The following is a 27,411-nucleotide window of genomic DNA, read 5'->3' as shown; positions in this document are numbered from 1 at the left end:
AGTGTGTGAGAATTGAAGCAGACGACGAAAATTCTCAATCAAATAACAAGTGCGAGAGAGATAATTTGGTTTTATTGGCTTGTGGAAAATCAGTCTTTATACTTATTATGTAACTAAAGCTCTTTTACTTGGATATTATTTATATAACGGATATTTTTATTAGGAGAACCCATTGTGATTTTATTGAACCAGACGCACCTTTTGGATTAAACTTGTTAGTCTTTCACATCTGTCAGACACACCGGCGGTAAGTCAACTTTCTCACTTGGCGCATAGAAAATGGCAAAACGTCGGCGGCGGAGAGGAGACAGGCGGTGGGTGGAATTGACTTTTTAGGAGCTCAGCATCCTGGCTAAGTGTCATCATTTAGTTTACCTTTTGTAGACCTCGTCATTCTCTTCTTGCTGTTTTTTTTTAAAGTGCATCCTGTCTTTATAAAAGCATTGTATTAATATTATTATATCATCATACTGTAGGACCGCTCTAGCTGCCTACCCTAGCTAGGATAGAGAGAGCTTAATTTAACACTAAATAAGAGTGCAAGACAATGCCACAGACAGACATAGGTTTAGGCCTAGGATTAATATTAATTAAAAATAATATTTTTTTTAACCATTGTTATGCTGCCTATTTTCATTTGCTAAAATGATAAATATTATTCTTTTTTGTCTTTTCTTTTCTCATTTTTATTGAGCCTATTTTATTAATATTTTTTAAAGCAAAACTATATTCTAAAAGTAAAAGTAGCTAGCCTACTAGGCCTAGGCCTATTTTGTATTTATATTTATATAAATAAAATTGTTTACAATAAACTTTAAATGTGAAATTGATAAATATTGCACCTCAAACATACACATAATGAATGCAGTTGTATTAAGTTGAATGGTGAGAATATGAGTTGAAAGATTGACTGCACTATTTCACTTATAAAGAGGCGGAGAGCTAAGAATTTTGGTATTTTATCTCAATTTCCGAAATGTCGATCTTCTTTTTTGTCTTTAAATTTTATTGTAAAGTTATATAGTAAGCGTCTATTAATTCGTTATCTCAATTTGTCTAAAAAATGGTTGTCGAAGGTATTATAATTGGGAATTTTGAACCACTATAAACAGCAAGCTAGATAAGTGTATCGAAGCATCATCAATTATATCATTTATTTTCTCTTTTTTAATATTAAAACATTGGGACAAATTTTTGGTTCGTAATGTGACTGATAGTGCCGCTAAAGTTGTTGATATTTATTAAATATATAATCAATCACCAAAAAGATATTTTATAAGTAAGTGTATACTGTAGACTTGAACTGCATTGATCTTTGACCTACAGTATGCATGTTTAATTTTTTATTTAAAAACCCTAACTGTTTATTTAAAGAATTAAGAATTATTAGAATTAAGAAGGTCAACTTGTATATAGATGTTTTCTATGGTGCTAACTAGCTAATCCTATACTGACCAGTCCCTTAGCCTTGTTATCGAAACATATCTACAGGGTTAAAGCCATTTTCAGACAACCCCTCCGGATAACTGGCCAACTTTTGGAATTCAGACCATAAAAGAAACCGTTACACTTCATAACACCACAATTTCCATGTGAAAACACATACTGTAAAGTGTGTGATTATACTCCACAGGTTCTGGTATGTGGGGTTTGTATGGTAAGGTATTGTAAAGCAGTACACTAGGTCTGTTAGTTTAATAGTGTATGCAGAAGACTAGACAAAGGCATTTTTTCTCATTCAGAACCTACCTGTATTAAAGCTTAAGAGCAATTTCAACACAACAAAACGTCCTGACTGATCTTCCTGGAATTTCAATAAACTGGTTACAATTAATTTTTATTAATAGGACTGGTAATTGTGTAATTACTCTAATAGATCTAGTTTCATTTTATTATCCTATTATTTTGTTTGAAAGAATTTAAATAATTTGATCAGCTCTAGTATTACATCATATTTTAAAGTAAACATTTTTTATTATTAATTAAATATGTATACCATTGAGTAATAATAATAGAATAGTATATAATATATGTTTGCACACACCATTTCCCACATTGCTCTGTACTAACTATAGTAGAATTTCAACAGGTTTTATCACATGTGTACAGTATAAGACAAGAAGAACAATTTTAACTTTAAATTACCCATTACTATATAAATGTATATCTAAATGCAGAGTGTTATTTACTCAACATGTGTACTTTAGATTACAAAAATACTTTATCACTAAAGTACTATTTATATGCACAAGCAGTGAATTACACAGCATAAATGCAGTAGTTAATTAAATAAATACAGTAGGGTACAGTAATAGTGACCCAATGCTTGCAAAATATTAGATTCTCAATAGTGTAAAGCCTTATTTTATGATCCTAGTAGTTTTACATTAGTATGTATAATTATTTTACGATGAAGCAATTAGTTTACTACTGTAAGTCTAATCCCTCAATTGTTTCAAACATACAAACATTTTCAATTGTCAACAATTCTCCCAACATTATTTTTATATTTAAGTGCCACTGCCACCCATTCCTGGCAAGCATTAAAATGTGTGTGCCTAGGTAGCACTTGTGATGTATTGTACAGTGTAGGCTAGCAGCAAGAACGATAGTGTCATCTTTGTATCTTAGTACACACTGCTGGTCATTCTTTGTCCCCCGTAAGCCATGTGTTATTACCACTCTTTTCTACAATGTTAATAAACCATAAGACAGATGACTATAGCACGTGATAGATATGATGGAGAAACAATAATCTTTGTAAAATGTTTAACGAGGCGAGGATAAAATGTCATCTGACCAACTCGCAAACAAAGGCAAGTTCATATTATATGAGCTAGCTGCAACAGTTACAGGCATTAATAAATTATGAAATGCTTTGTTTCTTCAATGGGTAATTTTCTATACTACTAATACTACTTGTACTACGTACTACTACCAGTACTAAACAGTACTCTGTACTAACTGTTTAGTGTCCAGGGGTGTGGGGGTGTGGTGTGTGTGTGTGTGTGCTGCGAGAGAGAAATAGCAGAGATACTGTATTTTGTTTAAGTCATTAAATGCACTGAACAAATATGCACTAAACATAGTACAAAATAAATATAAATATATTTTTTTGACCGAGTAGTTCCTCCTTAATTTAGTGAATATACAAAAATATAATACCACATTTAAACTGTCTTATTATTAAATAATATGTTATAAAATATGTCTATAAAATTTGAAAGTGATGAAACTATACAGTATAGATTCTTCAAATGTTTGAAATGTGAAGATTCTAAGATTACATAGAGTTGATATTCTTTGATATTATCACATACTTCAGTCTGTTTTCACAAGCACAGAATGTAAATTCTGTAGATCTGAATGCGATAGTGAAAATTAAGGTTGACAGGCTATTTTTACCTGCAAATAGCTATGAACTGGGTCATTTGTGGAACAGCTTTCCACTTGTTTCCAAAATGTTTTAATAAGCGGTCTAACATCATTATTAGCATTGTGTCGGTATGTTGCAGGCGTCAAATAGAAGAACTGTTAAAAATCTATTAAAAACTATTATAGTGTATTATCAATAAGAGTAGCTGACTCAATTGTGTCACAGCTATTTTTGCTTAATTAAGCTGTGTCCTGCCTGCTCAGCATTTTTCATTCTTTAGATGATTGTTATTATTTTAATGTATTAAAAAAGGATCCCAATGGAAAGCTAAACTTTTTGGGCAATCCTGGAAAATCTTTTATAAATGTATTTATTTTGTAATGTCAGTAATTTATGTTATGACTTTGTATATATTTTTTTATTCAAATCAGTATGCTGGTCAAATGGATATGAAAAATGAAAAAAAATACACAGTCTCTGGCAAACTGAACTTTTCTGTATTGCCAGTCAAATTGTATGTGTACATATTGTAGGATTAGAAGATTTTATTATTTTAAATAAACCAGGAGTAAGGGGAGGCTTAACATTGTACCATATTAAATCATACTTATTTTCTATTATATTTTGGATTATGATTTGTCATAGTAGGATTTGGTAGAGGCAGGGAGTACAACTCCCTGGTAGAGGTTTCTTTTGCATTATATTATGCATACTGTATAATACAGTATGCATACAGGTAAGCTAAGCTATGCAAGCTGTGTAAATGCTGAACTTGTTTTGTTTACTATTCCCTGTGTGAGGTATTTCAAGAATGCCTGCTATCATGTAGATAAAGTTGCCTATTCAACATGTACTTATGTCCTTTTGATAAGATAACAAAACAATAACTGTTTGTGAAAAACCATAGCACTATTGGTCTTTACGGCCATTAAGTCATCATTAAGTACCTTACCAATCGGCAAACAATGCTTTTTAAATTATCAAATTTGTTTAGCGGTATTCACAATGTGTAGTTACTACTACTACTAGTTAGCAATTATCTAAGTATCTAAAACTTGGATCTGTTTTTGTACTTGATTGAAAAGGTAATTTGAATATTATTATCCGTTAATAAAAACCCTGACCATTGATTCTTACAAATGATTTTACAGTTTTTGCTTTACTCCAATCCATAGTTTTGGAAATAATTTTTTCTGAGGTTGAGATGATTAGTGTTCGCAAACATATGAGATATAGTATTTAGAGAGTTTCATAATATTATTTTATAGTTAATTGAATAATTGATTTGATTTCTTTATTTTGTATTCTGAATAATAAATAAACAATGTTTTTAATAGAAGTTTAGCGACATTGGATCATCATTTATGCCTGTAGTCAGGACTTTTATAGGCAGGTTCTCCACAAAGTTAGGAAAATTCCTTATGAGTTTTCTAAATACGTTTTTATAGTGTGAAAAAGGGGCATTTTGTTTGTAACCTTCAAACCCTGCCTTGGTACTGTATGTACTTGATAGTTTGGATTTAATACAAGTATGAATATAGATTTGGTACAGTAATTTAGGGGTTAAAGCCTCTATTTTGCATACTAATGATACAGTACTTTAGTAGTAGGCTACTAGGGAATAGTGATTTCACTCTTTCCTGGTAGGCCTACTGTGCACTGTAATTTATTTACTTCCATTTGTGAATGTACCTTAACTGTTATCAGTGTTCATAAATAAACCATTAACACTTTGAATTAATTGATTGGAATGTAACAGTATTTAAAAACTGTCAAGCAATCACAAGACAAGATAATGATTGATTGACACTTCTGAGCTGTCTGTGAAGTAATGTGAAGGTCAGAATCTTGTTGAGATTGGATACAAATATCTTGTATGAAAATCTCTGTGTAAAATTGAGATTCAGTTAAAATGAATACCACTGCCAGTACAATTAAATACAATAAATTCAGAATTCTACATCATGGATGGTAGACTTATTATCGACTATTGCACTGTAAATATAGTATATTTGCACTGATGTTTGTCAATGTCAGGCCAGTATCTTGAAAAAAACCAACTATTAAGAGACCCAGAAAAGTGTTCCCTTTAATATGATAGGGGACCCAACAATGTTTTCCCTTCAATACTACTAATTGGGGTGTGTCATGTAGTTTTATAATATACCCTGAATATTGGTGTCCCGAAGGATAGTAGATTTTTCTTGATTAATACACATTATATAACACCTAAATAAATTCCTGTCATTTGATTGGACGAATGTGGGTCACATGGCGTGCAATAGTACGCACTATTCAACGATCGTTAAATAGTACTTTTTGAAACATTTTTGTTTGTTATTTAGATGTTATATAAAACAAATAATGAATGTTTTGTATTCGTGTAATGGTACAAATAATGGCACTTGGTGAATGATGAAAGGTTATATCAACTCGGCTTTGCCTCGTTGATATAACCTTTCATCATTCACCTCGTGCCATTATTTGTACCATTGCACTCATAAACATTCATTATTTGTATAATATTTTTTAACCTCTAAAATCAATGTAAACTACCAAAGTAGTAATATTATTCTACTCCTGCTGAGGGTGATTTTGTGAACTAAATTTTCCATCCCATAATAAATCCCATAATTCTTCAGCATCTGGAGATTATAGGTTAATCACATGACCTAAGGTTAGCTTACCTGATGTTGTCCTCTCTCAGGTGGTATGCATTGGAATGTCATCTTGGCCTTCATTCAACAAATTTACAAGTTTTGAATAAATATTCAGTAGTATTGATTGTGCTTTTGTACAGGATTTATACGGTATTTGGACACATTCTAAGTATGCAGATAGCTGTACTTAACTTTTTTTAAATGCAATTTTTTATTAATTTGTTTGTGGGGAAGAAAACTAATTACCCTGTAAATTGTAACTGTGTCAAACATGATGTACTTAGTTTTAGGATACAGTAGATAGAATAGACAAAACAAACAAATTAATTATTTTATCTTACTGAATAATTTTGCAAAATTACTGTACTGTATGTTTCAAGCAATATTGCTTTTCAATATAGAATGTTTAGATTAATTGACTAACTAACACTAACAGTATTTCAATTTTTTTTTCCAGGTAAATTTCTGTGATATTTCTTCTGCATCAATTTGTAGAGATGTGACTATATGAATAGGATTTTATTTCTGCGAGCTTGCCATGGATGGCAGTCATAAGCCGTTGCCATCAAATCAGAAATATGTCAATGTTATATTCCTGGATGGGGAAGAATCAAGAATTGCTATTGAGGTATGTGCTCAAATTTACTTTCAAAAGTGTATGAGAAAGGGAAAAGAACTAGTTACTTTTTCTATGCTAATTCATTGCAATGCAGATTCAGGATTTAGAAAAACTAATGGTGACTAGAAATAGTGAAATGAAAGGCTGAGCTTAACATTAACGCTAATCAAATGTTGGCATAATTTGGCAAAATATACTGTAGCATAGTTTTAATTTTAAAGCAATTTTTTTTCAAATCTCAACAGCATATTTAAAAATCAATACTGAAGAAACTAAATTTTAAACGAAAAAAATCTTCCTTTGTTAAAATCCCTTATAAACTCATATCAATTCATACTGTAATGCATCTTGAGATTTGAACTACGGTATAACACGGTGTTACGATTTAATGTAATAACGGCAAGGTTTTTTTGGAGGTTGAACTTGGCCCCTACAACACGCTAAAAATTAAAGACTCAAATTTAGGGTGTTGTATAAACATACATATAAACATACAATACAGTAGGCAGTGTCCGTCAAGATGATTCACTGACACAATATACAGAGGTTCCACATTGTTGCAAACCGAAAGTTTCCTAATGTTAATCTGATGGGACATTAATTTGTTGAATAAAACATGAAAGCGCAAGGGGTTCAAAATCTATGTATGTGGGCTGAAAAGTTCTTAATCAACAAACTCATCATTGTTTCTTTTTATTTGTACAGGTGAAATGCAAGGTTCAGGATTTGTTCGACCAAGTATGCACGCTTGTTGGCTTTAAAGATGACCAACTCTTTGGACTGGCGATAGCACGTCAACAGTCAAGTGAGTTTGATAATAATAATAATAGTTCATCCTTATATAGCGCATATAAGCAAGCTCTCAGTGCCCTGGACATTATTAATTTTTTGGGTCAAAAACTGGAAACATACTCCCATAATGCAGCTAGTAATCATAATCAAAAATTGTGTCTTGATGTAACCCGGTACCCATTTTATACATGATTATGAAAAGAGGCAAATGTAAGTAAAGTGTCTTGCCTATTGGATACTAAGCAATTCGGCGAAAGTTGGATTCGAACCATGACCACACGATCAGTTATCCAACGTCCAACACACTGCCCCACATGCCTTCCCTCCATCCCACTGCTCAGTTTTAATTTACATATTACAGAGATGTTACGTCTGGTCTTGTCTCTACTGCAGTTAAATACAATGTTTTGTTTTATTCTCTTCACTTCGAAGGGGTTCTCTAATCAATATAAAATATTTAAAGAATCAAACACACGCAATGCAGATAAACAAAATTGTTATCTTGTTCAATACTACAGTATAATATAAGATAAACACAAAATTCAGTATTTTGTTACACTCCAGCGGTTTAATATAAACAACTTTATTATATTTATATAGCGTGTATTGAGTATGAATTTCTTGAACCTAAGAACAAACTTTCTAAGTATGCTCCAAAGGGCTGGAAGGCTGAATCGGGCAATGTAAGTATATTTATATAATTAGCCAATTCGCTGGATACTCTACGGTATTTAGATCTACATTGTTCCAGTATGATAGGAAAATACTGTGATACAGCATCACATGTGTTTCACATGTCCCTTAACATAACGTTACATTACAGTCATACAGTAAACATAATATATTACAGAATTTTCCTTTCCTTAAAATTATGTGGAGATACGTAGCCAGATACTTGTGTGATGTAATCCTAGTATAAGTTCAATCATTTTGTTAGTGGACTCTGTAGTTAATCAGTGACAATTTTTTCTGTTGAAATTTATCAATTCAATTTAACTTTATTTACCTACAGAGCCCCAAATCAATAATCTTGTAATGGTTAAAAGTTCTATTCATACAGTATTATAACATTTCTGTTATATAAATAATTTTCTCTTTTTTTTTAACAAAAAAACATTATTTAGCATTCATTACTGTATGATGAGTGACTAGCTAGCTAGTGAATGTCATATTGATTTATTATATTCTTAAAGAAGATAGCCATATAGTTAATACACCTTGCGTGTCTATAAATGTCCCTTTCTTAAACAATTTAGACATTTATTATTATGTTTTATAACTTAAAGTAAGTAATAAATGCTTTAAACTTTATCTCCAAGTTTAATTTGAGCTGCATTACAAAAATACAATCATGGGATCTATCTCTATCGGATATGAGTGCTCACTGGCTAAATCCAGGAATCCCAGAGCTTATGAGGGCCCCTGAGTATTATCCAGAGAAATACAGGCATTAAATTATGTTGGAGGGCCACTTGGTGTTCCTAAACGAGGGGCCTCAAGCCTCTGCGATATGCCACTGATCTATCTAAACTCATAGAAGTAGGCCTGACGGACCAGCTTAATCACAAAAGACATCCACAAACTACTGTACACACACGCCACAGGTTGTGCCTCACTTGTAAGCAAAAAATTGTTACAGTGATGAAATTAAATTTAGATTTTTAAAGGCTAAACAAAAATCAGGGAAAGCAAATATGAAGAGGCAAAAAAGTTGCACACATGGGTTGCTCAAAGATCAAACTAAATAGTTTATGTAAATGTTTGAAGGTGGTTTTATAGAATTGAACACCGGTACAATTTATGAATTAAATGTGTAGTATACAAATTGGTATAGTAGCTTTTTACAGTAATTCAAATGAAATTTACTAATGGTAGCTTTACACAGTAGGTTAGCAAGGTACCTTCTCATCGCTGGACTCATTTTAGAATTTACATAGGTGAAATTCCAAAGGGAGCTTTATAGAGGCCCAGGTCAGGGGATACAATGTACCGCAAAAATGATATTGTAAAATTAACATTACTGAGTATTATGAGTGCTGAATTCTGTATTTTAAAAAAATAAAAAGGATTTTTTAGTACATAATTATTAGAAGAATATGCTTATTTTTAATCAACGTTTTGGGATTTTTTATAATTTTATACAGTTGAATTTTTAAAATGTTAATACTCATTTAATGCTCTGTCTACATTATCAAACTAGTTTGACAAAAAAAGAGTGATGTGCCCAAATATGGTAGTGATATGCCCAAATATGGTAGTGATATGACATCATCATGTATGGGCACATCACATTTTGTTGTCACATAAAGTTTGATAGTGTAGACAATACATTACATTAACAATTATAAGTGCCTGATTATCAGAATTTCAGGCTTTTTCATATCTCCCTTACCTTACCTTTTTTTCTCAACTCTTTCAGGGTTTGGACAAGTCTGGGAAGCCTGTAGTGCAAGTTTGGTTTCGAGTGCAATTATACGTGGAGCATGTCTCATTGTTAAAGTATGATATATTTTTTACTTTATTATATATTTTTTTATGTGCGTAAGGCCTAGTTTTTGACAATATTCACAGTGTGTATATATAACAAATAATTACTGTTTTTGTATTTGTAGAATAATTATTTACAATATTTTAACTTCTGAACGTATTTTATCCATATCACTCGAAAACATTGACTATAAAGAAATGCAATGAATGACAAACTATCCCATAATCCTTTGTGCTACAGTTTATCAAAACATAAAATTTTAAGGTATTTGAAATTTAATTGCGACATATTTTATTTACGATATTGCTGTAGTTCTCCTGACAGTAAAACTATAAAATGTTATTTTATCATCCCTGAAATCATACAATACTCCAACCTCCATTAATTTTTATTTCTCTTTCTCTGCTAAGATTTTAGAAACTTATCAAGAAGTTATATCTAATCAGTTAGTTGTCATGGTGATAAATTTCACAGATGTTAAAAATGTCAATAAAGTATGTGACTTAACATCAATCATAACGGCAAAAAAAAAAACACTTTCTTCAGAAAGTCATAAAATGTAACATTTTATGACTAGAAACTGCAAAAAATTTATATTTCAAAGAAAAATGTAAAGTCTTAATTTTGTTAATAAAAACATATAATTCACTATATTATACTGCTAGGCAGGTTAATTGAAGGTTGTGAACTCAGTAAGGTGTTTAATATCGGTTGTTCATTTTCTGTGAATTTTAGGCATCACCTGCGTCAATCCATTTTAAATTCAACTTTAGAACATTAACCAGAGACTTCTCTATTTTAAGCTTTGGACCACTTACCCTCTTCACTTTTGGCTTGTTCTATAATATTGGTATTTAATCTAATTTCCACTCACTATGTATGACATATAAAATGATGCTGAAATGTAGTAATAGTAGCAATATCTCTATGGTAGTACTGTAGGCATAGAGATATTACAATATCTCTATGGTAGTACTGTAGGCATAGAGATATTACAATATCTCTATGGTAGTACTGTAGGCATAGAGATATTACAATATCTCTATGGTAGTAGGCATAGAGATATTACAATATCTCTATGGTAGTACTGTAGGCATAGAGATATTACAATATCTCTATGGTAGTACTGTAGGCATAGAGATATTACAATATCTCTATGGTAGTAGGCATAGAGATATTGTAATATCTCTATGCCTACTACCATAGGGATATGGTAGTTGGGGACCCCTTTGGAAACAAGCCTCTGGGCTTAAAGGGCCATCCCCTGCTTTCCATGCTTATTTTCTTGTCTAGTCTTGTATTTTTATATTTAATTGTTTCTCTTTTTATTTCATTTACATTATACTGTTTTATTTATTTGTACTGTATTTGGAAAGCAATAAATATTACTTACTTACTTATTAATATCTCTATGCCTACTACCATAGAGATATTGTAATATCTCTATGGTAGTAGGTAGTAGAGAAGGCTAAGGTGTGTGGTTTTCAAAGAGTAAGGGATGCCTAGGTGGTGAAAAACAAAGCGGTTTACTTATAAAACATGTCCCTATATTTTAGCACTATATAAAGCATTCAAAAGACTGAAATGATCAATATTTTGCCATCCTTAAAGATGGGTGCTGTATTGAAATTAGGCTGGTGGAAGGCCTAAAAATAAACTTTAGGCTAGATGGAAGATTTTAAAAGCAGGACTGTTTAAATGTGGATATCCCACCACAATTATGTTCACCAATGCTGAAAAATCCATCATTATTTGTTACAATCACACACCATACATTTAATATAATATTGACTTTTTTTTGTTGTCAGCCCACACTTCCACATGGTTTTACCAAACATGTGGCCTTGGTATTAGCCTAGTTATAGTGTCCATTAACAACAGAACCTTGACACATAAAAATCTCTCAATTATCTGCTTAGAATAGCCTCGTAGGTCAGCCAGGTCATTGTAAGGCAGTCTGTTCCCTGTGGGTACAAGGTTTTGACAACATAAAATTCCATACATTGTTTTAGGTATTTAAAGAGGAAATAGTTTCTTTGGATTTTATTAGCTTATTTTATTTAAATGATGTACATATTTCAAAATGTTTATATTTTGGATTATTTTTTAACGTACATGATGAACAAAATTTATTTATTGACATTATTCCCTCTAAGGAAAAACCACTCCTCTCCATCCCCTCCCCCCTTCCCCCTTTGCCCTCAATCAAATGCTGTCTCAAAAGAAAGATATTTTGGTCAAAGTGAATAATAACTATATTATGTGACATTAAAATGGCATATTCAACAACAAACATTTTTTTTTCAGTGGGGAATATAAATCTTTAATAATGATAGCCACCATTATTTATACCTGGTCATCATGGAAACATGAACATGCTTTGCCAATGAGATAGTGAAGTTCACAAAACATTGATTGATTGATTGATATATTTGTCCTTTATGGCTGCCCATACTTTTGGGAATTATTTTCCATACAGCAACAGGCTCCTCATTTCATGGAAATTGATATGCTGGAATCTATGTCTTGTATAATGATTGATAAAACATGCTGACTGTACACAGTAAGCAACTGAACTTGAAAAACTTAATCAACCATTTAATCAACCAATTTGGTTTTACAAACATTCTTCTGTATAACAAGAATTTATTATAGTAACTAATTGAGAGAAAATTCCATCAGAAAATCACTTTTTATTTAAATAAAGTTTAGGTAATATTAAAGGGGGGTTCCGGGTTTAAAATGAATAGTAAAAAATGTAAAATATATTTGTTTGTCTCTTGAACGGTAAAAGTTTCAATTTATATAAGCGCCCAGTGAAACAGAACGAAGGCTGTGAAATCAGGCCAGATTACAAGTGCAGCTACGGCAAAATCACACTGTGGTTACAAAATAGGAAATTCGTGAAATGGTCCATCTTCCGACGACTCGTTATCATAAACCATATCAATTACTTTTGTAAAATTATACTTATCTGATGTAATTTTAGTCGGTCTTCCTATTTATAAAGTCAATTTTTTATGAAAATTCATCAAAACAGTGAAAAATTAGATATGTTTGCACTTTACGTTTGCCGATTTTCGCACCGACTTAGGGAAAAATCAAAATCAATGAAGCGTAACGTATACTGTACATTCCTGCTGAGGATCAAGCGAGACGACGATACACGTGCTCTCTCTGCTGCCCATGCCTGACATCGTCACGTGATAAGCAGATACAACAATACCAAACTGGTCGGGTCGAGTATACCCCGTCTATAATCACAACATGAACGATGTACAGTATTTGATTGAAGGTCGACTTGACCTACCGGAATGGTATAGATAATACAGCTCGAATGAGAGAGTTGGAATATTTGTGTAGTGCAGCCTATAGTAAAAGGCCTGGTAGTATCAATTCGCATAGGGTCTACTACACTAGCTAGCTCAATTTTTAACTGGGCCGGATCGGCTAGGTCTCCTTCCTACTACCTGGTCTACTTGCTTGATGCATGAGTATCTGCTTTTTTGGAGAGTAAACTAAGCCTATTTTATTTTAGGCCTACTTAGTAGACGATCGGGACACCATACGTGTGGACGGCGATCGGACCTTGTTTTGCTTCAATATTTACAGCCGATTTTGTAGAACGTTTTAGGTTTAGATTGTTTAGGAGTTTGGTTGATAGGATGGGTTTTGTTATTTATGGGCCAATCGTCTAGTAGTAGGCTAGCTAGGCCCATGGGCCCCATTGTATTAACATAGCCATTGTGGCATGGAATCCCTAGTCAGAATGGCTCTCGCCCATATTATTATTATTATTAGGCTAGGCCTAGAGTAGTATTGTACGTGAAGCCGATAATACGATCTGTACTATAGAGGTATAAAAATAGTATAATTTATGACTCCGTATCTGTACTAAATTTTGTATTTCATTAAATGTCAAATAAATATATGCTACTACTGTTATTATCTACAAAAAATGTATTTCACAATGATCGGGTGGTCGTCGTTTGACAGGGGAGAGAGATGTAAATTAGTTGACAAACACAACGTACATGACGTCGTCGCGAGTTTGGAATCCACTGGTGACGTGATTTTGTGAATATCTCATGAATATTAATGAGCTTCCCTAAGCTGCTGAAAAACAGACTTTCCATGAATTTACCCTAAAATGTATATGAAATTTAATTTTTTTAATTTCTCGTTATTACTTCTTCATTCTGACATGTCTATATTGTTATAATATTTTTTATTTAATAAATAAACGATATTTAAAACCAATTTTAAACCCAGAATCCCCCTTTAAGGGGATGTATCTGTCACCAAGGAATAATATAGTAATATTAAATAATTGTTTTTTTGAATAATCTCTGTAAAGTAAATGTTACAATTACTGTAGTACACTATACTGTACTGTATTATGCACATTTTTTTTCAGTACGATTCAAAGCCTAGCCCAAAGAACCCCCCTCCCCCCTAAAAAAATATAAAACAAAAAACCTCAAAATTCCAAATTTGCAATGCAAAAGATAGGATAGACTCTATTCACCTTTATTTTCATCCCCCCACCCTTTTTCTAATTTAAATCCTGGATCCGTAAATGCTTGCTACCTAATAATATCTACTATACACTAAGTAAATACTTATATGAATCATTATTAAATATTAATAAATACGGGTATTGCTAAACACCGCAAACCCCGCAAACCTCCAAAAAAACATAGCAAACCCCACCGAACCAACATAAAAGTGATTGAATCATGTAGTGTACAACCCACTGGGTATATAAATTATTCTACTGTTAACTACTTATTTTTGGGGATAAAACATCATTTTTTGGTTAAAAATTAGCAATCATTTTTGACCAAAAAATGATGTTTGACCCCAAAAATAATTAGTTAACAGTAAAAATGTATTTTTTTTTTTACATTGATATACCCAGTGGGTTGTACACTACATGATTCAATCACTTTTATGTTGGTTCGATGGGGTTTGCTATGTTTTTTTGGAGGTTTGCGGGGGTTTGCGGGGTTTGCGGTGTTTAGCAATACCCGTAAATACTGTAAATTTCATTTATTGTGAATGTTTTCGTTCTTTTTCCAGGGATGATGCTACACGCCACCAATACTACCTTCAACTAAAGCAGAACATTCTAGCAGCACCTGTGCTATTCCGTGAAGAAGCATGCTTTGTTCTTGCATCATACGCCTTACAGGCTGACCTCGGTAACCACTCCGACGAACTACACAAGTGTCATTATTTTGACCCCTACAAATACTTTCCAGAATGGGTGAGGTTTTTTACAAGCATGCTTTGATCAAATTTGTAGTACTATAGTATACTTTTTAATCTCTATCTACACAATTAATTGTGCGTGACAAAAAAATGTGATTTGCCCATACATGATGATGTCATAATCACTGCCATGTTTGGAGTAATCACTACCATATTTGGGCACATATTACACTTTTTTTTGTCAAATTAGTTTGATAGTGTAGACAGAGCTTTTTATTTTCTTGTTCATTATCATGTTGAAGTATTATAATTATATTAAAGATGTAATGTTGGAGTTACAGTTTCTACAATGCACATTAGAACATTATACGGATATATTTTTTTGACAGAGTAGAACCCAATCACGCTTTCATAAATTCTCCTAATATTTAATTTTTCTAAGTTCGTACTCATCTCCTACAGTATCACAATCATAATTCTTACTGTTTAAAACAGTTAAGAAAATGGTCCATTTATTTTATTGTCAAACTTGTTTATTTAATGCTGTATCCTGTTTGTGGTAATGTTGATGGATTGACAGGATATTGAGTGCCATGGGTTTATATTCTAGTTTTACCAGAATGACTTTAAAGCATTTGCTTATTTTGTCGCGCAGGTCACGCCTACAGACCTAGGCAGAGCATTTAAAAGATTACAATCAATCTGATTGATGATAAAACCATTCTAGATATTTGTTTATGGCACGAATTTCAGGACGGACCATAAATAGCTAATCTTGACTTTAAAAAAAAACATTTTGTATAATATAATAACATTGCAACTTGTTTTTGATTTACATTTAAACAAAATCATCAAAGTTATTACCAACACCTTCCAAAAAGGTGTTTTTTTTAAATTCTAATTTGTTTTAATATTTCATTTATAAGGTTTAAAAAAAAACAGGTGTTTGACACACATAATATGATTCTAATTTTCAAAGGATAAATTAGACCTGACTAATAAATTAGATTGTTATAAAATATTTTCTTCTACAGTTAATTTGTAATATACTGTTTGTCCAATTGAAATAGGTAATAAGAAGGCGAGGGCAGTCTTACATTCTTAAGCATGTTCCCATGATGCATCGTGATCAACGAGGAACAACCAAGGTGTATGCTCAGAAGGCGTTTATTCGTGAGGCTTCCACGACAATAGAACATACGATGCAATTTTATAGGTTAAAGAAGGTACAGTAGCTTGAATGTGTTTTACAATGGATTCTTTATCTCAAGCAATGTATTAATATTATATTATCCAATCAGAGGTAGAATAGACATAAATGCATTATTAAGACCTTCAAAGTTAAACAGTATACTGCTAAATGGGTCATTTACAGACTTTACTATAGTATTGTAGTTATGAGGAAATCCGTTTTCTGCTCAATCAATCTTTACTTTTACAAATTCAATTAAGTACATTCGAATTAAGATTAAATTGTGTTTGATATGGAATTCCAATAAGAACATTCCACATGAATTGCATACCCATCTTTTTTATAACAAATGAAACCTTCTCTCCTTGCAGGTAAAGACTGAAGAGACTCCGTCGATCTGGCTCGGTATTTGTACTCGGGGCGTTCAACTCTATGAGGTCAGTGACCCCCGCCTTAGGGCTTGTTAAAACCTGCTTGTATCTTGAATTTTTTCACTGGGTAGAAATGCTTGGTGTATATCAACACAATTGCATTCACATGATTCTAAAAGTCTGTCAGGTGCTAGGAATATCTGATAGTATTCACGCGAACAGCTGGACGAATTAAAACCAATTCATTATATAGTAACATTTCCATGCCTATCTGTTAATCTAAGTTTAGAGGTGATCGTGTAAACTAGTATTTTTCTTTCGCATTCCATTAGTAAAATTAAAACATAGTGCCCGTCGACAATAAAAGCGTCACGTTATTCTTTAATAATTGATTACCTGTACCTCACAGTTGTGGCGTTTGCTTTATTTACTTAAATAATATTGTTAAAAATAACTTGGTGGGTTGAGTATGTTGGTTTAAAAAAAATTTTGTTTAATTTATACTTTTATGTTGAAATAATATCCATAGTAAAAGAACACAAAAAAAGAAAAATATGTTTTTTAATTGATGTATTTATTAAGAAAAAATTAAATTATCAAAATAATTCTACTGCAGTTACTGCAGTAACTACTTTGTTTTACTGCAGTAACGTATCCATATTTTAGTTTATTTGTTGTTTGTTCTTATTTCAAATCCATACATCATAGATATATTAAATGTCAATGTTTGTATAGATGTTTGTATAAATAAACATTGTTTATGATTGCCAAAAGAAAAAGCTTGCTAAATAATTGCATAAGCATGTTTAAAGAATTTAGTTGCTGCAGTAATTGCAGTAGAATAACATGATCCCCAAATACATTTAAGTCAACCTCTCAACACCTTATTCAAACTATCTCAAAGAACTACAGAAAAAGAAAGAGAAAATATGTGTAATTCAGAATTTTACTAAGCGGTAAACTTAATTCTAGCGAATGTTAAATGCTTTAGGGCCTGGCTGCTATAAAAGCTATCTCTTGTTTCATTTATCTAATTTCTCTGGTATTTAGGCTAGTGGTATGGACATTTATTTATTATGAAATCATAGTTAGAGCATTCTTGCAAGCAGGGGGTATGAGAAATACACTCAAGTTTGCCAGCAGTGTTGAACATGTGATTCCATCATTAAGCCCTTAAGCTCTGTCTACACTATCAAACTAGTTTGACAAAAAAAGTGTTATGTGCCCAAATATGGTAGTGATATGACATCATCATGTCCATATATAGGTACATCACATTTTTTTGTCACATAATGTTTGATAGTGTAGACAGAGGTTTACATAATGTTCTTCTATGCAGAGCTCAATTTTTGTTTTCACTGGGTTAGATTAGCTTTAGATTTTACTAGTGCATTGAATAATCCATGCTTGCGATCGTCAAGTTTTCCCAAGGTGTGTCTGGACTGGACTTTTAAAGCTATCATTATGTTGTTAGGTAGGTACAATAGCTATGAGCATTACCAGTGATGTAGCCACAAGAAATGTGGTCCGGTTTTTGTAAGGAAAGGCAACAATCTCTGTTCAAGTTCCTGTTCCCTGTTAAAAAGTGATCAGGTTGAAACCTTACAGTACTGGTGGCTATGGCCCTGGTTACTAATAGTAAAGCACATCATCAAAAAATATCAATTCCCAGATGTGAAACTAACAATTTTCTGTATTTGGCCTAATATTTTACAATCACATTTTTTACCACTCTCTATGGTGCAGAAAATTTTGACCAGTTGAAATAAACTTTCAAATATTGTTAAAGTTAATTTGTAATCTAAACACGTGTCTAAAAATAGATAAGAAGTGTGCGTCACAGCTTGAACACTGAAAACAATAAGTATTGTCAGGTGTATTTATTTCAAGTTGGTGTCTAAGTACGTGCTTACAACCTACCAATAATATAATTCTTTCTTAAAGATGGCGACCAAGAACGTGCATATTTTGTTTTAGTACTTATTGAATTTGCTTGGTTTTTCTTTACAGTTCATGTCCACTCTATCTGCAGATATAGTATCTATAATTATTAGTTTATTTTTAAATACAAATTATATTTTTAAATACAAATTATTTTTTGTTTTACATAACAAACTACTGAAGAACACTGTCTACACTATCAAACTAGTTTGACAAAAGTGTGATATACAAATATGGGAGTGATATGCCCAAATATGGTAGTTATATGCCCAAATAAGGTAGTGATATGCCCAAATATGGTTGTGATGTGCCCAAATATAGTACTAATATGACATCTTCAAGTCCATATATGAGCACATCACATTTTGTTGTCATATAAAGTTTGATAGTGTAGACTGGGCTTTATAACTTATGCAGCGTGATTTTGAGTACAGTGCAATGCCAGTAGATAAATATCTAGTAAATGGTATGCGGATATATAACTCACATTCACAATCACAATAAAGTGTGTTTGTAATGTATGCAAAATATTACTGAAATGCCACTGGGACTCTAATTGCACCATTCGCTTGAAATACCATATCACCAAATACTTTAACTCAGTCAGTGGTCCTGTGGCTGTGTCATCCTCGTTAAATTCCTTACGTTCATCAGTGATGTCGTGTTTCAAGGTTTCCCGTGACTCAGTCGTAACGCGGTACCTGCGCTGATGTAATTAAATTTAGCGTCAACACTAACAACTAAGGAATTTAAATTTGTGTATCATGAATTGTTTATTATAGTGTCTATAAATTTTATAAAAATGAATTGATTATTATTATTAGAGTGTATACATTTCATAAAAATGAATTTTCATTATTTTAGTGTGTATATATTTTATGAAAATGATTATATATATTTTAAAAAGTATCTGATATCTATTTCTGTGGGTATATATTGATGTAGCGATACATAATCATTCCATCATCATCATCCATTACACTCTATCCCCTAGACTCCGGTAAAGAGCGCTTTATAAATTTCAATATTATTATTTTATTATAATCAACCAATTGATGAATTAGATAAAAACTGTATTTTTATTTATTTTTATTTCAGGACTCTGGGGAAGGAAAGTACCTACTCTGTGAATATGCTTGGAATATTATTAAGCGGCTTGTTTTCCAAGTATGTCTTTTTATCTTTTGTACTGAACTTATAAACCTCATTTAGTCTGATTTTAATACATTTTTCTAAGCATTTCTCATCTTTAAATTGTCAGAATGTGTGAGAATTGTTGAGATTCTCATTTTCGTAAAGAAAATTTTGTAATTTGGAATTTCTTTGTGACAAATGAATGGAGAAATTCATTTAACCATGGAAGAATTATTTAGATAAGTACTGTAGATTAGATTATCTAAATAATTTCTCTACGATTTAACTAATAAGGCCAGTTGAAGAAATAATTGAGGGCGCTATATACATTTTTTTTATCACTAGCTATTCTGTCAGCGTTGCTTTCTTTTGAATACGTTTTTTTTTTTTATTTATTATGATGTAACAGAAAAAACCTAATGTGTCTAATTTTTTATAGAATTCTATATAATAAATGTTATTATATATATTATATAGTGTAAAAATGAATACAGTAACTAACTTTTTATGGAAAATGTATTTTATTTCATTAAAATCTTAGAAATACATTTATTTTATTGATGTACCATCACTATTGGTATCACCAGTGGGCTGCTTATTCACAAAATATGTTTTTCACATTAAAGGTTCCTGGTCCAGCATGATATTTTCAGACATGTGTTTTACAAATGATGATTATAAAACCATTTGTTGTAAGATTGTTAAATGATAAACATTTTTTTTATTTTCAGAAAAAGAAATTTGAACTTCAAGTTGAAGGCGTATCAGACGGAAGAAAAATAAATTATTACACTGGAAATGAAGCCAAGTAAGTCCACATTTTTCCTAAAGCTCTGTCTACACTATAAACTACTTTGACAAAAAAAGTGTGATGTGCCCAAATATGGTAGTGATATACCCACATATGTTAGTGGTATAACATCATCATAACCATATATGGGCACATCACATTTTTTTGTCACATTAAGTTTGATAGTGTAGACAGAGCTTTAGTTTTGAAAAATACAATGCAATAATATAACATTAGGAAATGTTCTAAACTTTTTCAGATTGTTGGCATTGGGTATATAGATCTGCCACTTGACCACTTTGAACAGTAGGCCAATAATGCCAATTAGAAAGTAAAACAAGTTATACCAGGGTTATACAGAAAGCAGAACCTACACAGAACCTACACTGATAAATGACAAGAAATGTAAATACATATACACAGATAAAATGAAATATTATTGTTAAATTTTCAGATCGAAACACCTGTTAAGACTATGCAAATTAACACATGCTTTCCAAATGAAGACTCAACCAATGGTTGACCGAGCAAGAAAAAGGGAGAACATACAAGGTCAGGTGGCTTGACATTCTCAATGTAATTAAATAATGCCCTCGGTCAACCACACTTTCAGTAAAAAGAAATATTATAGTAGACAGATCTAATCTAATTACAACTCCCTGGTGGAACCTCTCCTTTGGGACAGGCGCATTCAAGGGACACCTCTATTAAGGGGACATTTTTTCATGAATCGAATGATGGGTAAATATGTTTTAACACTATTACCAAGGCAATCTATCAACAGGATGCTGAGCTCCATAGATCATAGGGTTTATCTGTGGCTGCAACAGAATCAGTTTCACGCCACTTATTGGACACTGTGCGCTGTAGAGAATATGTACAAGTACGTAGTACGGTTGGTATTTGTTGCAGCCAGACATCAAATCAAAGGACTGTTACGAGTTCTTATCTTGGCATGGCACGCTCAATGTCCTGTTCATAACACACCCATATTAAGGGTACACTTTGTTGGTCACAAGGAGGTATCCCTGGGGATTCCACTGTAATAAAATGAATTGTTATCTACAAAAAAAATAACAGTATTGTTTAATCACAAAAACATTTTTTATTATAGATAAGAAACGGTACCGTGAATCATACATCAGTACAGACGTCTCGTGGTCAGATCTAGATAGCTCCATGACGATATCATTCACTGACGTATCGAACAAGAAGGAATTACAACGTCGATCAGTTGTCAGTCATGGTAGTTCAGCCACCACGTCTGGTATCGTCTCTGATGAACGACCTCCAATGGAGAAAAGTCTAAGTGAAGGTATGGAGCGCTCTTGAACGAATGTTTATTTAAGTTTGTTTATTTTATTTGGTATCATTTTTATTTTGAAATACAGCGTAGTAATGTTATCATCTTTTCAATTATAATATTGTTATTGTTAAGATTAATAGTGTTATATTAAGTTATTCAATTTAATCGCCTATATCTAAAAATAAATACAATTTAATGAAACCAAAACAGGGAGCATTAACAGACTGAGAATTCGATAGTATCATATAAATATAAAGGTTAAAGTTCATCCTAGTTAAATTTGTATCCAAATGATCCATGTGGTGGGTAAAAATCAACCCTTTCCTTAGTCCTTGGGTGTATGTGAGTATTTTTTATTTGGTCAGATATTTACCCTATTCTGACATAATTGTAATTATCGAATGTGACTCGAACCCATGACTTCTAGATGACACTAGCCTGGCATTCATTCATACCTTTAGACCACCACCGCTGATGGCTAGGGGTTAGATTCAAACCATAGGAAGCAGCAGGTACGCCATCATCATTTTTGATATCTTATTTGTATTTTTTTTTCTAATGTTATTTTAAAATATCCCTACAGCAGAGAATGAGTATGATGACTTAGCTTATATACCAGAAGAGGTTTTGAGGAAAAAAACAAAATCTGCGATGCTGGCGTCTACACAACTCGATAGCACGCTCACTCGCAGAGAAAACATATTAGGTTTGTACGCTTTTATCGCTAACAAAATTAACCGATAATTCACCAATAAAAATTAACCAACTGCCTGTAGAAACAGGGTTTAACCCGAAAAATTAACGAATAATTATCTCATTTAAATCAGATAATAATCGGATACATGCAATAATTTTTAACCTTTGACCTGAAGGACAAATTGTTGCGATGTGATTGGTAATGACTAATCATACGCACTTTATTATTAAAAAGTTAACCGATAACTATGTTTTGGCCGCTGCGGAAACATGTGACTCTCTATGCCCTAATCTGAATCCACTAATAAACTTCAAATACAAAACACAAAGAAATGAAATATTTTATATTAAAAACTAATCATTGTAAAACTTGATATTTTATGAAAAAAATTACAAACAAATAAATAATCTATTTTTTTTCTTTCATTAGGTAACAACAACTTCCCGATATCAGTGCCAGAGCTTCCTCTGCAACATGGTCTAAGCAACTCATTAGGTACAACAGTTAATTCAGTTGGTGGTTTTAGAAGTTCTGCTAGTGATTCTGAATTATCTGATGATGAGGTAGGTGTTATAGTATTCAACTCTCTTGCACCTTTCATTTCATAAATTAATTTTCAGCATACGCAGAGTGCACAAAACGTGAAGTTCTAGGTATTATGTCTGCATAACTTTCTCATTAATTATTCATTTTAATTGCTCTCTGTCTGGATTTAGCGGGCCTTTAGAGGCTGGAATTGACTTACCAAATTTTCAGAGTACACACCGTTTAAAACGGTTGACTGGAATAAAAGAAACTGGTTACGGGTGCTTACAAATTTTGTAAATTCAGTACAGCCTTAGTCCAAGATTATTTAAAGATAAATTGAAGAATATAACTTATACTTATAATCTTTTTTCTTTTCTAGGATGATGAACCAGAGGACCTTCGTTGTACTCACAGAAAAGAAAACACAAAAGACCGAAGAAGAGCGTCTCCACTATTGAGACCATTAGCCAGCATCGATCGGCAAAAGATTCAAGCTGAAATCCAAGGAAAGGGCGCCACAGCACCGTTTCTTAACGCACTCTGCAACGACCGCACGTTATTATTGATGCAAATCCAACAACGTGGAGAATCATACGATAATTTAGCTAGTAATGAATTATACCGGACAGAATCGGATCCATATCGGACACCTAGCAGTCAAAGTTCAGGCAAAGATGTCACAATAAACGTTGATTCAAATGACATCAACACATCGCTGACAACGTTAGTGAATCACAGTTCAATTGATTCGGATGTCCATAAGATACATTCCATGCATAACAGCTCAAGTTTGTTAGCAAGTCAGCATTTATCAAAGCATCAGACAATGTCAGGGTTGAACTCTTTACCGATTGATGGTAGGTATGAACAGCAAGGAAATAATAGATTGAAGTGTCAGACCTTACCATCTAAGATGACAGCAAGCGAACAAATGCTACTTTTAGGAGGGTCAGGGGTCATTAAAGAAGAATGTGTGTCATACTCTGCTCCTAACCTTTCCCCAGGAGCTCAAGTAGCCATCTCAGGAATGTCTTGAGTGTTGCAGGCAGATTCATTTAGCTGGGAACTTAAGTAACCATTCTAGTGATGTCTTTAGTATTCCAAGCGGATTCATTTAGCAGTGAACTCAAGTAACCATCTTAGAGATGTCTTTAGTATTCCAAGCGGATTCATTTAGCAGGGAACTCAAGTAGCCATTCCAGTGATGTCTTAACTATCTCAAGCGGATTAAGCATTAAGATGTTTCTCTTTCCAGTAGGCAGTGAAGATATGCCGAGGTAGTTTTTTGACAGCCCCAGGTGCTCAATGAGGGTGTTTTTTTAACATTCCCTTGTGAATGCTCAGGTAGCCATTTTTGTATGTTTCATGGTATAAGGATCATGCGAGTATTTAGCCTTTTATTAGCTGTATTACATACTAAAATGTAAAATGTATAGAATCTGATTAGAGCTGGTTACCTAACTCTTCCCAGTGATGAGTTAATTCATAGTATTAAGCTCTGTCTACACTATCAAACTTTATGTGTCAAAAAATGTGATGTGCCCATATATGGACCAGGCGCGGATTTAGGCGGGCGCTAAACAGGCTTTAACTCCCCTCTAAAATTTAACTTTTTAAAACAAAATAATGACTATTTTTATTTTTCTGCAACCTGCCGGATCATTTTTATCATTTATGAAATATTTAGCCCCCCCCCCCCCTAATCTATAATGCTGGAAACGCCCCTGTGTACACGATGATATCACTACCATATCTGGGCAAATCACTACCGTATTTGGGCACAAACAACTTCAATATGTGTGACTTATTATAAGCACTTTACTCTATCTCTTTGTATTGTCCCTAAAACCTTGTGTGCTGGATTAATAGCAGATTTTCTTATGCAATACAAATCAATTCAGCTTGAATCATTTATGTATAAAAACTTTTTAAAGAAGTTTCAAGTATAGGAATTTAAATATAGAATAATATTAATAATACAGTAATAATAATATTAATAATGACAATGATAATAATGGCATCCTCTATTTAAAAGGCAATTTATTTTGCATTGTTCTCCAATCAAGAAAGAACCGCGCTATTGTGTTTCAGCTACATGGGAAGTGGTTTATAAATGGGAATAAATATTAAATTGGATTAAGTACTTGTATTGCATTGATAAATATCATACTTATGCCAAGCATGTAGCCAGAATTTGTACAGAGTAAAAATTTCCATGAGCTAGCTACTGAAGGTTACCATCACTTCCCCTGCTTATCTCTAGTTTGATAAAAAGCTTTTCTTTAAAAAATGGAGGTTGGGGGTTTCTTTGAACCCCACCTGGCTATGTACTTGCTTCTACTAATACTCAATGTGTAAGGGTTGGTTCGCACTATAGAGCATATGATGTCTTTGTTTACGTCAGTGCATTTTGTATATTTGAGTTTTGCATTAATAGTGGGAACCATATTTTAATTAATTTTAACCATTATTATCAACCGTAATGTATAGTCTATCATTATTTTAAATTGTTATGATAATTACATACCTTGAAAGTAGCTTTTAAAACAAAAACGATTTAAAAAATGTGTATGAATGTGTGTACAGATGCATGTATGCTATGAATGGATGATGTGCAGATAGTGTAAAATGGGACTACTCAGTTTAGAATAAAAGTGCGACTGCTCATTTGTTTTAAAGATGTATTGTCTCCCTGAAAAAAAAATTTTGTTTGAATATACCATTTTAATGTCACATAATAGTTATCCACTTTGAACAAAAATTGAATCGAAAAATGCATGTATTTACCTGAAAAAACTGTAATTTTATGCAAAATATAGCCAAATTGGCTGCCAGCCAATGGGTTTTTGGCTGAATTTGACCATTTATTTTGTCATTTTGTATGAGAAAACATAATTTTTTTTGTTTTTTTTTTTAAGAAGGGATTAACTTTATTAAAACTACAAAATAACCTATTTAAATTCTGATTTAATTAATCTTCATTTTTCATGTTTTTGGGGGACAATACATCTTTAATCTATTTGAGAACATTAGTATACAATATAGACATTAATTTTAATTGTTTTACTAATTTAGGGTTACATTTTAAAAATGTTTGGAACTCAAGGGTCCTATTTGAGTGGACAATCTGTGTAGAGAACATTGTAAATATTTAAGTTGACACTTATTTCCATATGTAAAGTGGTTTGAAAATACAGGGTGTAACTGTAAGTGAGAATTGTTAAGCACTGAGTTCTTAAAAGTGCATATTTCTTAAGTGTGATTGCTAACCTATGTGATGTTTGAGTGAAATTCATACTTTAAATCTATTCAAACCAATGCAATGCAATGAGACAGTGTCATAATCAAAACCCAAAATGTGTTACTCTATCTCTTAAACTCTATCTCTTAAACTGTATGACCAATAATAATTTTACTTTAGCCATTTGGCTGTGTTTAAATGTCATTTTTTTTCTTCAAATTTATACCAATTTGTGAAGACTGAATGCTGCGTTTGGTTATTCTCTGCCAAAATCTCTACGTCAAGGGTTCATTGGTGGATGGGGATGGAGTTTTTTACACTCATGCTGAATATCATTAGGATAAAAAAAGTTTTTAACTTCTGTTGTTTTACCGTGTCATGTTGCTATGGTGCGTTCTTGCATTGGTGTGAGTGAGTATCTGCTGTATAAAGTAATGACCCAAAATATAATCTAACCCATTCCAATATCAAAATGCTGCAGTTATACAAAGTAAATAGTTTTTATTGTGGTACATCAACAAAAACAAATATGTATTTTAGTACTGTGTCACAGGGCTGACCTGTATCACCTGAGTTTGACCTGACCTTGTTAGGTCATCGATCATTACAAATCGAAAGTAAAATCATGATTAATTAACTCATTATTCTCAGAATTAAAGGCTACAAAATTCAGTTATGTAAATAAAATGTGATAAACAAAGAAGATATAAACCAGATAGAAACCAAATATGTCTTTTATAAAACCTATGAATTAATTAGAACTATTATATGTTACGATAATTAAGAATTATTCCGACATACATAAACTTTAGTACCTTTAAGAGTAACAAAAAGCTTAGTTTTAAGTATTGCTTATTTTTGTAAATATGATAAGTATTGTGTATATATATCGCAGTACAGTTTATAAAGTGAGTGTCTACCTAATAATATAAAAAAATGGATGGAATATTTACTTTAGCAAGTTGGTCTTTTACGGCTTAAAATTAAGAGTCTGTAAATGGAAAATGTTTTATTTATTTTAAGGGCAGTTATAATATAGTTTAAAAGCAGAATTTATGCTCT

The 27,411-nt window shown here is 32.2% G+C and overlaps 1 protein-coding gene across 1 annotated transcript; it reads left to right on the top strand.

Annotated features, from left to right (window-relative positions):
* The first annotated feature begins 52 nt into the window (after positions 1–52).
* LOC140060905 (FERM domain-containing protein 6-like) lies at positions 53–27,363 on the top strand. Its single transcript, XM_072107274.1, has 15 exons — positions 53–247; positions 6,494–6,664; positions 7,361–7,460; positions 8,048–8,130; positions 9,867–9,946; positions 15,018–15,204; positions 16,220–16,375; positions 16,713–16,778; positions 19,752–19,820; positions 20,519–20,595; positions 21,032–21,129; positions 21,692–21,892; positions 22,467–22,589; positions 23,010–23,143; positions 23,488–27,363. The coding sequence occupies exons 2-15, from the start codon at positions 6,575–6,577 to the stop codon at positions 24,142–24,144; spliced, it is 2,121 nt and encodes a 706-aa protein (XP_071963375.1). The 5' UTR covers positions 53–247; positions 6,494–6,574; the 3' UTR covers positions 24,145–27,363.
* The last annotated feature ends 48 nt before the right edge of the window (positions 27,364–27,411 follow it).

This window comes from Antedon mediterranea, chromosome 10 (assembly GCF_964355755.1).
Source record: "Antedon mediterranea chromosome 10, ecAntMedi1.1, whole genome shotgun sequence".
NCBI classification, from domain to species: Eukaryota; Metazoa; Echinodermata; class Crinoidea; order Comatulida; family Antedonidae; genus Antedon; species Antedon mediterranea.
The sequence above is the reverse complement of the archived record's forward strand: the minus strand, read 5'-3'. Positions and strand labels throughout refer to the sequence as shown.